The 12,612-nt window shown below is 56.4% G+C and overlaps 1 protein-coding gene across 2 annotated transcripts in view; it reads right to left on the reverse strand.

Annotated features, from left to right (window-relative positions):
• Positions 1-5,099: 5,099 nt before the first annotated feature.
• The window catches only part of UHRF1 (ubiquitin like with PHD and ring finger domains 1), a 30,504-nt gene continuing 22,991 nt past the window's right edge, over positions 5,100-12,612 (reverse strand). For both annotated transcript variants that reach the window (XM_046637854.1, XM_046637853.1), the window contains exons 14-17: positions 11,315-11,456; positions 11,089-11,246; positions 9,258-9,362; positions 5,100-6,628 (exon numbers count right to left, since the gene is read on the reverse strand). In XM_046637854.1, coding sequence (XP_046493810.1) covers positions 6,482-6,628; positions 9,258-9,362; positions 11,089-11,246; positions 11,315-11,456 — 552 coding nt within the window. In that variant the 3' untranslated portion in view covers positions 5,100-6,481. The remainder of the gene's footprint in view (positions 6,629-9,257; positions 9,363-11,088; positions 11,247-11,314; positions 11,457-12,612) is intronic.

The raw sequence follows: 12,612 nt of genomic DNA on the forward strand, positions 1-12,612 counted from the left end.
CCTGCGGCGGCGCGCGCGGCCCGGTCCGGAGCAGCGGCGCGCGCTCCCCCGCCCTCGGCGTCGCACCCCCGGGCCCCGCTCGGGCCGGGCCCCGCTCGGTCGCTGGCGGCCGAGCCCTCCGCGAGCGCCCCGGGCGGGGCTTATAAGGCCGCGCGCCAGCTCCGCCCCGGCTGCCATTGGTTGCCGAGCCCACGCCCGCGCGCCCATTGGCTGAGGCTGACAGCTCCGCCCCTCCCCTCCGCCGGGCCCATCAACACCGCACGGCCCGCCCTCCGCGCGCCTCGATTGGGCGGGCGCAGGCGCCGGCCTCGCCTCGCCATTGGCCCGCCGGCCGGGACACGCCGGCGCCCACCCACGTGCCCGCTGACCGGCTCCGTTCTCATTGGAGACGGCTCACGCCAGCCAAGGAGGCCGCGACCAATCCGACGGCGGTTGGGCCTCGGATTGACAAGGGAGCCTCGGGGACCTCCCAGCGTCCTCACGGGGGCAAGCGAGTATTGGCTTGCGGAGTGAGCCCGAGGCGCCGACTGGCTGAGGCGCTTGCCAATCACGCTGCGGGCCCCGCCCCGGTTATCAGGCGGCTGCTGAGTACGTGAGGCCCCGCACAACATCAGCACCCGGCCGGGGAGGCGCGGGGATGGGGTTCGAGACCCGTAGCCGGAACTTGGGTGCAGAGTTCTCCAATTCACCGAGTCCGGCGTTGGGAAACATTGCTCCAATGCAACCAATTTTGCAAAAGGAGAACTGAGAAACTAGAGAAATAAAAGTCAAGCAGCAAGCGCCCCTCCCCTCCCCCACAAAAAACCAAGTTCATTTCCATCACAATCAACAAAACTTTGCAAAGGGGCGAGGCCTTCGGAATGAAGATAGATGCTCTCCCTTGAGTTCTCTAAAACATAAAGGAGGGGAGGAATTTGTGCTCTCTGACCTAGGTTCAAAGCTCACTATGAATGGCCTGCAGCAAAGGGAACTCACTGGGCCTCAGTTTACCCTGTGAAATGGACATGATGGTAGGACCCCCATACACACACCCCTCTCCCGGGAATGTTAATGTGTAAGGGTTGACCATGTGGCTTCACATACTGAGCATTTAATTGAGGATTCCATTATTATCATCATCATACTATTAATTGCAAACCAGGGAGGGGGGTGGGCACGCCTTCATTTCTCTGGCAAGAGTGTAAATCGGGCGATTGGACGTTTTCTAATACCGTTTTAAGTGCGTCTACACTCTATTCCAGGAGGTTGTGTACCCTGAGACGCGCTCTGGAGCTTGCACGGTTCAAGGATGCTTGGGGCAGAGCTGAAAGCAACTGTTTCCATCCCGTGGGCCCTTAGATAAGCAACTTGTAGCACAGGGTACTCCGAAATACTTAACTATGTAGCAATTAAAAAGGCGATAATCTACCTGTTCTGTCATGGACCCCTCCCCTGAGGATGCTGTTGGGGAGCAGCAAAAGGATCCGGGATTCTGCATCCAAGAAGACATGGTGTGGAAACACACGCAGACACCAATGTCGTGTGGTTTCTAAGAGCACATAGCTGTGTCACTGCGCAGAAAAAGGCCACCCCCGAACTGAGAAAACTAACAGTCTTTGGGGAGAGAAGGAGAGACCCATGTTGGTTACAAGGGTAGTCTGTGGGGACTTGAATCCGTTCTGGGGTGTGTAAAATCCTCATGGGACCATATTCATATATTCCTCATGTAGTTAACATTTAATTGTATAAATAGGAAATGGTGACTGCCTTTGAGGAACTGCCTAACCGGTGGGAAAGACGGAAATGGAATTTGATGATGGTAATACAGCATCAAAGGGGCAATAACAGGGGGCTGGCCTAGTGGTTAAGTTCGTGGAGTCTGCTTAGGCTGCCAGGGATCCGCAAGTTGGGATCCCAGGCGGGAACCTACTCATCAAGCCATGTTGTGGTGGCGTCCCACACATAAACGAGAGGAAATCCACACAGGTGTTAGCTCAGGGCTAATCTTCCTCAAGCAAAAAGAGGAAGATTGGCAACAGATGTTTGCTCAGGGCCAATCTTCCTCAGCAAAAAAAAAAAGGGGGGGTGATAAGAAGGGACCCCCCCACACACACAAGCTTTTTTTTTTCTACTTCCAAGTCTGTCCTATAAGACAGTGAATTCCAGGTGTTTGTGTTTGAGACTCTGAATTTTTTTTTTAATTAGGTCACCTAAACAGACTATCAGTTTCCTTATTTTGCTTGGGGAAACTTTTTTTAATGCCAACTCTTATGTAAAAGGCCTAAAATTAACAACTGTAGAATCTGGGTGGTGGGTACATCCTGAGGGTGCCCCATACAATTCTTTCAACTTTTTCTGTTTCAAAGTCTTCATTTAAAAATGTTAGGGGAAAAAAATCTATGACGGTCATCTAATTAAAGGGCATCATATGCAAAGTGGGAAGGAGACAGTCTCTGAATTTTCAGAGGGACAAAATACGTTGGGGAACACTCCCCACCTCGTCATGGTTTTCTATAAGTCTTCATGGACAGGTGCAGATTTCATGCAAATCACACTGGGGACGTCTCCATAAATGTCCCAATTTACAAAGACCCCTCCCACTTATGGGCGAGTTGGAGGCGTTAAAGATAAAGACGGATGGGAAGGTAGATCCTCCGAGGTGTTTAAAAAATAAAGTATTATTTTTTAATTTTTTTTTCTTGAGGAAGATTAGCCCTGAGCTAACATCTGCTGCCAATCCACCTCTTTTTTTTTTTTTTGCTGAGGAAGACGGGCCCTGAGCTCACATCCGTGCCCATCTTCCTCTACTTTATATGTGGGATGCCTGCCATAACATGGCTTGCCAAGCCATGCCATGTCCGCACCCGGGATCCCAACCAGAGAACCCGGGGCCACCAAAGCAGGACGTGCACACTTAACCACCGTGCCACCGGGCCGGCCCCAAAATAAAGTTTTAGAAATACATTCGAGGGAGGAATTCTAACATTCTGTTTCACTCCAAGCATATGTGGCTGGACACACGGGTACTCCATTCCCCATTCGTGAGCACAGACGCACAAATCTGCATACGCCAGACCACAGCTCACGTCTGCTTGTTTACAAAGGTGCTAGACAAGGTGGCTGCTGCCCGATAAATGAACTGAAACTAATCGAAAACCGGCCACGAGGCGGTAGACACAGTGTACACAGCATGGCCCTAATTTTGTTCTTTAACGCTCTATATAAAACAAACATTTGGAGAATCATATATAAATATATACGTACCCTGGCTTTGCCACGTCCTTGAGTAAGCCACTTAACCTCTCTGTGCCTCAACTGCAAAGTGGCTCTGAGTCAGAACCGATCCGAGGACGGTTTTGAGGCGGGATACTGAAGGACGAGCACACAGAGGTGGACAAATGAAGCTGGAAAATGTTCACCCTCAGGGGGGCAGGATTATGTATTTTGACTTTGATGTCATATACTCTGTTTGCAAATGTTCTAGGACTGTGTGTTAATTTTATAAGCCAGGGTGGAGGGAGAGAAGGAAAGTTTCACAATAAAAAATCAACCAGGAGGATTTAAAAATGTGGTCCATCCACACGCTGGAATATTACGCAGCCATGAAGAGGAGCGAGGCCCTGACATGGCTCCACGTGGACGGACCTGCAACACGATGCTCAGGGAGAGAAGCAGACACAGAAGGACACAAATCCACAGACAGAGAGCAGGCTCGTGGGTGTCAGGGGCTGGGGAGGGACTGCTGATGGGGATGGGGCTTCTTTTTAGGGTGATGGAATGTTCTGGAACTAGATAGAGGTGATGGTTGCACAACTCAGTGAATACACTAGAAGGCCCTTAACTGCACACTTTGAACGGGTGAGCTTTACGGCAACATGAAATATATTTCAGTAAAGCTATTCTATGCAAATAAAAACAAATCTAGCAGGAAAGAAACGTCTAATATCACATTTCTGTACAGTGGTTTCAAACACATGTTTCTGGGTTTTACTAATTTTTAACAAGGACATTGTTCTTTAAAATGAGAGGAACATCCAAAAAGTCCACAGTCTCGACAATGAACCCGCCTCAGTGTGTTCTGGCCCCGTGTGGGGCCCACCTGGGGACATTTACGGAGTTTCTGCAGCTCCTGACGGTGGGCATCTTTTTCTGTTTTTATTATGTGATCACACTCGACATATCTTTGAGATCTAATTTGCACAATTCGCCCCAAGTGCACAATTCAAAGGATCTTAGCACATCCACAGATGTGGGCAACCGTCACACTCAGGACGTTTCCATCACCCCAAAAAGCCCCGCACCCTGTAGCTGTCACCCCTACCCCGCCCCACTCCCCCCAGCGGAGCCCTGAGCGATCGCTAACCCACTTCTCGCCCCTACAGCCCGAGCTGGAAATCTCTTGTGACAGACAGCCTCACGATGGTCGGCGACTGCCTTCTCTCCTGGAGCACGATGCTTTCAAGGACACACCTGACACATTTTAAGGACCAAAAGGGGCAGCCCGAGATCTGCTCCCATCATGACTTAGCCATCGGTAAAAGGCGCCAGCACCAGGTCAATGGGAGTAACAGCCTCTGCAGAAATCAGCAAACTGGCCTCACCCTCGCTCCGACTCCTGCTGGAAAGAGCATGTGGGGTGGTCGGGCCCCACACGCTCCTGTGGCCCGATTCCCCAGGGCCCAGAGGACCCCCCCCCCCCCCGCCCCCCCCCCGGCTCCCGCCACCCCCCAGATGCTGATGGAGTACGAGATGCCCACTGGAGGCAGAACGGATTCCGAGTGGGGGACCACTGCAGCCTCAGTTTCCTCAGATGCAGAATGGGGACAGGACTGCCCACGTTGGTAGGAATTAGGTGACCCCTGGTCCCCAGCTGGCAGGCTGGGCTTGGCCCCCTGGCTTGACTTTGCTGACTTGTCGAGCCCAACACCTGCTGAGCGGCAGGAAGAACCACCGCCGGGCCCTTTATGTGCTGGGCCTCAGTCTTCCCATCTGCACAGCAGGAGCGATGCTTTCTGCCGAGTCTGCCTTTGCGGGGGTTTTTGTGATGAGAAAATGAGATAATACGGACGGAAGTGTCTGCTGGGCTTCCGAGCGATTTGCAAATAGAAGACACGACCCAATGCATTTGTAAAAGACATTTATTCTGAGCCTAAAGTCGGGACAAAGAACATGGAACTTTCTAGAAAAAGCCTACACAGGATCGTGTTGTTTCTTCCTAATCCATTAAGAACCTAATAATAGGGAGGAAAAAAGAAAAAAAAAAAAAAACTTGTAAGACCATATCGCTCCAGTTCGTCTGCAGCTGTAGGATTTAAAATATTCCTGTTCTAGCGAGGTATGGCTGCAAACTTTGGTAGAGTTAGAAAAATTAGCAAATCATCCCCCAAAATACAAAAACAAAAAGACACAAAACCAAACGCTGAGTTATAGCTTTCTCGGGACATATACAGTAACTACAAAAAAAAAATTTCATTTTGAAAAAGTGTTTATTTAATTAAAAAAAAAAATCCCCCTTGTAAATTGGCGGGTCGCAAATTCAATCGAAAGGATGAGCAGAACTCGAAACCTCCCCCCAAAACACGCCCCAGGGGGGGGCGGGGGAAGAGCTGGGTAGACCACAGTTTGAGACTCTGGTTGGCATTTTCGACAATTCAGTGCTAAAAACAAAGAGCCCTGTGTTTAGAAAGAAAGAAAGGACCAAAGGCACTTGAACATGGCTTCGTGCGAATACTTCCATGCCCTTCCAGGTGGAACAGCGCATGGCCACGCAGCCAGCCCCACGGAGAGGGGAGTCCAGCGGAGATGGCTCTGGGTGGCCTCGACGCTGCTCACACGGGGGCGCCCGGGGCTCTGCGTGCGGGTCTCGGGCACGAAAGCAGACGGGTCCGGTGGGGACGGCCTTGTGGCGACAGTTTTAACCGAGCTCAGCAAGACTGTCCCTCTTCCTTTAGACAAGTCACGATGGATGGCGGTGGGACCACGCGGCCAGGATGCCACCGCCAGGCAGCACCGTGCTGGGTTTTAGGCCATGTAACACCGTCGGGAAGATGCGCTCGCTGTCGCCTTTGGGGGCCAGGCCCACACACCTTGAGAAGATTGTTCTGGGCAGCCGGGCGCCCTGTTGCAGGTCGGCGGCGGGAACTTGAGACCCTGACGCTGGGGACATGAGCAGCCTTCACGCCAAGTCGTCTCTCGCTCCGTCTTCAGAAGCGAAACTGTCCTGTTGCTTTTTGCTGGCAAACCGCAAACTTCGTATTTCTTTAAAACAAAACACTGGAGGAGTCCGCCTTTCTTTCTTTCTTATTTTGAGCCATCATACAGATTCCGGAAAATTTATAGATTAAAAAACAAAACCAAACCGGACCAGGAAGACGAGGCTTTTTAGGGGGTGGAGGGAAAACTACATGTTTAAGTTAAGCCCACTAAAAACAAAACCGGGGCCGAAGACCCCCCCTTGGACACGTTTTTTAAAAAAAAACGCCCAGCAAGAAGTGCTTAAGGATCACCGTCCGTTGCCGTAGCCGGGGAAGAGATGGTTGAGAACGGCCTGCAGCGGCTGGTTCACCTGCATGGTGTAGCTGCGGCCCAGGTCGTAGCGGCAGGCCGGACAGCTGAACACTTGGGCCTTGAAGGACCGGTCCAGGCAATCCTGCGAGAGAGAGAGAGCAGGCGGGTGAGAAATGCCACCCACCGTCCCGGGGATGGAGTCGGGAGCAGTCACTGACTTCTCCCAAGAGCCAGAGGTCCCTCCTGACCCTCAGTCTCACTTTCTACCACTCGCCGCACAGCCCCTCAAAGACTCCAAGTTCACCCCGGCCCCCAGGCCTTTGTACTTGCAGGTCACGCCACCTAATAAGTCTGTCCCCTGCTCTCTCGTCACTTGTGCCTCGGCTCAAGACACCTCCTCCCAGGGGCAGACAGGCCCTGGACAGGCAACGTCCCAATCAGAGCAAGAGGGAGGACGCCAGCCACGGGGCACAGGTACGCGGGCACCTGCACAGGTGTGCAGACCTGAGGATGGCATCAGGCGACTGGGCGAGGGAGCCAAATGTCAACACAGCAGACGCCTGCTGATGCCACTGCATGTCTCACCGAGGGACACAGGCTGCGGCTTTTATTTCCTATTGTTAAAAACGCCTGAGCACTTTTCTCAATATAAAATCTATAGTCTTGATTCCAGAGACAATATGTAGTTTTTTCTGCTCAGGACAATGAAGATTTGAGTCCACCTTCAAAATCAGGCCTGGGACTCCTGCATTAGTGGCAGCAGCCAAAAGGTGGAGGCAACGTGAGTGTCTGGGAATGGATGGACACACACAGTGTGGTCCGTCCACGCCCTCGAATACTACGCAGCCATGAAAAAGAAGGAGATCCGGACACCCGCTCCCACGTGGACGGACCTGGAGGACGTGATGCTCAGGGACGTGAGCCAGACACAGAAGGACACACACTGTGTGGTCCACTCACAGGAGGTCCCCAGAGGAGCCACATCCACAGAGACAGAAAGTGGATGGGGGGCCAGGGGCTGGGGGAGGGGTGGGAGTCAGTGTTTCATGGGAACAGAGCTGCAGTTTGGGGAGATGGAAAGTTCTGGAGACGGATGGAGGGGAGGGTTGCACAACGAGAAGGTACCTAGTGCCCCTGAGCTGTGCAGCTAAAAATGGTGAGAGTGGTAAACTTTATGCTGTATTTTACTTGAATAAAAAATTTTTTAAGAGAAAGGGGAAAACAGCCAGGCGCTGGGACAGCCAGGTGGAGCCGTGACACCTGTCACAGGGACAGACACACAGACCAGCGGCCTCCTCCTTCACAGCATTGGCACTTTAAGGACCTGTGTGACCCCAGGACACCCGGTCCACGGCTGCAGGTGAGCCCCCGCACCTCCTGCCCGGCCTGGGACCCTCCCGCCGTGTCCCTGGAGCCAGGAGCCACCTGGGAAGCTGCTGCTCTGCCCCTTTCTGCTGGACGTGGCCGAGGCTCGGAGCGGTGGGGTGGCTTTCCAAGGCCGCGTGGCCGGGAGGGGCAGAGCCCGGGCCACTGACCCCAAAGACGCACTGTCGCCTGCCCCTGACAAGCCTCCGAGCCTCTGCTCGGGCCTCACATGGCCTCAGGGGACACGGGCATCTCCCCCCGGCCGCACAGCCGAAGGCACTCAGTCCCTCCCCCCTCAGGCAGGTGACAGGCAGTGGACGGAGAGCCCTGAAGCAATGACGGGCGCCAGGCCAAGAGCAGAACTGGCAGCAGCTCAGAGGCCAAGGGTGACCGGGGGCGGGGACAGTCCCTTCTGAAACTGTGGGCTTGTACTGCCCACAGGTTCCTCCTGATGGCCTGTGGCCGGAAGACACCAGAGGAACCACCCACCCAGAGCAGCGCTTCCCAACTGAGCGATGCTGCCCCCAGGGGACACCAGGCCATGTCCGGGGCCGTCTGTGGCTGTCACACTGGGGGAGCTCGTGGCATCAAGTGGGTGGGGCCAGGGATGCTGCTCAGCCCCCCACAGCGCCCAGGACGGCCCCCTGGAGGATGACCTGGCCCCAGTGTCCGCAATGCCAAGGAGGAGCCCGGGTCTGGCCCCATCTCAGCCTTTCCCAATCTCTCTTTCAACCATCGTTTCCCTCCCAAGACTGACTACCGGCCGGAGCCCACAGGCCTGCCACCTGGCCCCGCTCCCCAGCCCCTCGTCCCCCACAGGCCTCAGCTGCCCCCACATGCCTGCCTGTCCAGGCTTCTGCACACGCCACCCCGCCTACCTGGGATGCTGCCCCAAGTCCCCTTCTGGTGGCAGGTTGACGCCACCTCCTCCAGGAAGCCTTCCTTCCTGCTACTCTAGGGGCGAAGCACCTCACACCTCCATCGCAGCCCATGGCCCGCTTAACAATCATTATTATCACCAGGCCAGGACTGCAGCCCGTCCTCTGCCACCCTGGACCCCAGGCTGGGCGAGCATGTCCCAGGGGGAGGCGAGACCAGTGAACAGCTGCTAAGGAAGATGGGCGACGGCAGAGGGCCGGTGTGGCTGGAGGTCACGGGGCGAGGTGACACTTAAGTTCAGGGCAGTGGGAGGGGCGAAGACTGCATCTGAGCACCAAGGGCGAGGGGCAGGCGAGCGGGGCGACGGGACCCGTGATAAAGGCCACCCTGAAAGCAGATAATGAGGCCCTGCAAAGGGCCAGGGGCCCAGGAGCCTGCGAGCGTGCGGAAGCCAAGCTGACCCACCCAAGAGGTCAGACCATCCTTCCAGAACCTTCCGCCCCGGCTCCGGCCGCCAAGCCTCTCACCTTGCATACGTTATGTTGGCACACAGTGGTGATGGGGCGGAAGACCAGCTCCTGGCAGCAGATGCACTGGAACGTCTCCTCCACTTTACTCAGGAATTTCTGAAACTGGAGGACAGCGTGTGAGCCTGGCAGGCTCCGGGCGCCAGGGCGAGCGGCCGCCCCAAAGGAATCCTCCAGAAGGGTGGCTCCTCAGAAATCCCCGCCCGGGTCCCCGCACTGCACCCCCGCCCCACCCCAGCGGGCAGGAGCGCCGAGACTCCCATGTGAGGACGAGGAACTGAGGCGGCCAGGGTCACGGCCGAGGGTGTGAGGGGGACAGGGGACAGCAGGGGATGAGCTGGCGCAGGGCCCGGCCAGCATCGGGGTCAAGGCCGCGCCTTAGCAGCCCATCTCGGGACCAGAGTGCGACACCTTCAATCCTGCTCATGCCACCTGGGCACCAGGGTCCAGCAGAGGGTTAAACAGAGCCCGGTGGGGGGACCAAAGACAGGACAGACGAGGACGGAAATGCCCCTGAGCACAGGCTGTCAGAGAATGAACGCTCCAGGGAAAAGGGGACCCAAGGCACATGGGGTGGCTGAACCATGGCCCCCGAGACAGCCCCGTCCAGATCCCAGGACCTGTGGACATGTCACCTCACGAGGCAGAGGGGACTCTGCAGATGGGCTAAGTCGAGGCCCCTGGGATGGGGACGACCCTGGATTCCCGGGGCCCAGGGTCCTGATCAGAGGGAGGCAGAAGGGTCAGAGGCTGAGATGGAGATGCTGTGCTGCTGGCCGTGTAGAGGGAGGAAGGGGCCCCGAGCCCAGGATGCGGCACCTCTGGAAGCTGGAGGAGGAGGGACACGCTCCTCCCCTGGGGCCTCCGGGACCCGCCCTGCCCTCACCTGGGTTTGGTCCCTAAAGACTCATTGGTTACAGGAAACTCACACAGGAGAGAGACTGAGCCAGAAGGGCGATGGGGAAAGTGCCCCAGGCAGAGACCCGCGAGGGGAGAACCAGGAGGAGGAGTCCAGAGGGCAAGGGCATCGGAAGGAACCGACAGATCACCAACGGCTCGTAGGATTTGGGTTTGACTCAGAAAGAGCCAAGGAAAGCCTGCCCCCACCAGGCAGGGACAGTGGCCAGAGGATGCTAAGCCACTCAGTGGCAGTGACTCATCAATGTTACCCTGCTCGGGGCAGGAGGATCAGAAAAAGACAGCCCTAGTTTGGCGGTTCCCCAAAAAGCCAAACACAGAATGACCACAGACCCGGCAATTCCACCTCTGGGGACAGACCCATGAGAACTGAAAGCAGGGGCTCGAAGGGATATGTGTGCGGCCGTGTTCACGGTAGCGTGAGAAACAACAGCCAAGAGGTGGAGGCAACCCGGGTGTCCATCAATGGATGATAGACCCACACAGTGTGTCCATCACAGCCTGGAATATTACGCAGCCGTGAAAAGGAAGGAGATCCGGACACCCGCTCCCGCGTGGAGGGACCTGGAGGACGTGATGCTCAGGGACGTGAGCCAGACACAGAAGGACACATACCGTGTGGTCCACTCACAGGAGGTCCCCAGAGGAGCCACATCCACAGAGACAGAAAGTGGATGGAGGGCCAGGGGCTGGGGGAGGGTGGGAGTCAGTGTTTCATGGGGACAGAGCTTCAGTTTGGGGAGACGGAAAGTTCTGGAGACGGATGGAGGGGATGGTGGCACAACCATGTGAATGTGCTTCATGCCGCTGAGCTGTGCCCTTAAAATGGTTACGATGGTGAGTTTTCTGTTTTCTCTATTCTATCACAATAAAAAAAAAAAACAACGGGGGCCCGCAGGCCGCGGGGGCTCACCGGGCCGTCCTTGAGCGCCTTCAGGGTCTCGGCCCACAGCTTCGCGTTGCTCCTGTCCTCCTTGATGAGGCCGTGCTGCTGGGCCGTGAGGCTGTAGGGCTCCACCTTGGTTTTCTTGGGCATCCCTCGCGGGGACCCGGCGCCGTTCTTGCCACCTCCTGGGACGGAGCGGAGAGGTGAGAGCCGGCCCCGCGCGCCTGCAGCGGCCGCCCGCGGGGACACCCACCTGCCGACTTGCTCTTCCGCTTGCCCCTCCTGGGGGACGTGAGGCCGCCCTCCTCCTCCTCCTGCGGCTCCTCCTCCTCGGCCTCCCTCTTGCTGTTCTCCTTCTCCTTCCGGGCCAGCGCCTCCAGGTAGCCCTCCGGGTACTGAGTGCGAGAGGGCGGAGCCCGGGCTGGAGCGGGGGTGGCCCTGGGGGGAACCCTAACTCCCCGCCACCTCCCTCCTACAGTCATAGCATCATCGCACCCACCCAGGCCCCACCTGAGGCCTCCACTTAACTCCAGAGCCTCAGGTGAAACGCTGAGGATCCGATCCCACAAATCAGATGGTCTGACGACCTTGATGATTTCGATTAGAGGTTGTAAATATGCCCAGCTTCGTGAGGACACAGCGCTGCCACGGCCCTAAAGCAGCCACAGCCGCCCTGTGCACCAAGGAGCCTGGCTGTGCTCCAGGAGAACTTCATTTACAGATAACTGGCCCCAGGGCCTTAGCTCGGCAACCTACTCGGAGGCCTCTTGGGCTCCAGGTCCCGACAGGCCGTGTTGGACCGGAACCGCATCCCCGAGGCACCTCCGAGCTTGTCTGACTCCCCAAGGTCGCACGGAGAAACCTCCGGGCTTCCTCAGCCACATGAGGTTGCAATAAAGACTTAAGTGAGACCTGAAAACCCCACTCCTGTGGCCGCTTCTGTCCCCAGTTCCTCAGCTTCTGGAATTCCCTGTGGCACGAACACCGTGTGGAAGACGGCTCTTTGTGACCCCAGGGGGTAGGCGCTGTCAGACTCTCAAGGGCAATTAAGATGCCTTAAATAGTCGCAGCACGAGTTCTCGGGGGAAAGCAAGTCCCCGTGACGAGCAGAAAGCACCATAATTACAGGGCAAAAAAGCCAGATTCCCGTGCTGGGTGAACGCCGGGACGACGGCAGATTCCGCTGCTATGAAGCCGTGAGTGGCTGGTGGGAGGGACCGTTTATTTGTCCTTATTGACACATCTAGCCTCGGCGTCCACTGGATTTCTTGGTTTGTTTCTGCTTTTTTTTGGGAGAGGTGCATGGGGTGAGGAGCCGAGCGAGGAGAGAAAAGCAGCCGGAACAGAGAAATGACCCAATTCCCAGTTGCTTTGGGACCAGCCCCTCCACCAGCACGGCCCCGAGGAGGAGGTCTGGCTCGCTGAGCAAACCTCGAACGCCACCCGCCGGGTAAGAATCTGGAGGGACAGCCGGGAGGGCGCGAGCAGCTGGGGACCTGGACGTCATTTCAGATGAGAGAAACCCGGGAGGGCTGCCCGCCGGCCAGGTGC

This window comes from Equus quagga, chromosome 14, assembly GCF_021613505.1.
Source record: "Equus quagga isolate Etosha38 chromosome 14, UCLA_HA_Equagga_1.0, whole genome shotgun sequence".
Lineage (NCBI taxonomy): Eukaryota > Metazoa > Chordata > Mammalia > Perissodactyla > Equidae > Equus > Equus quagga.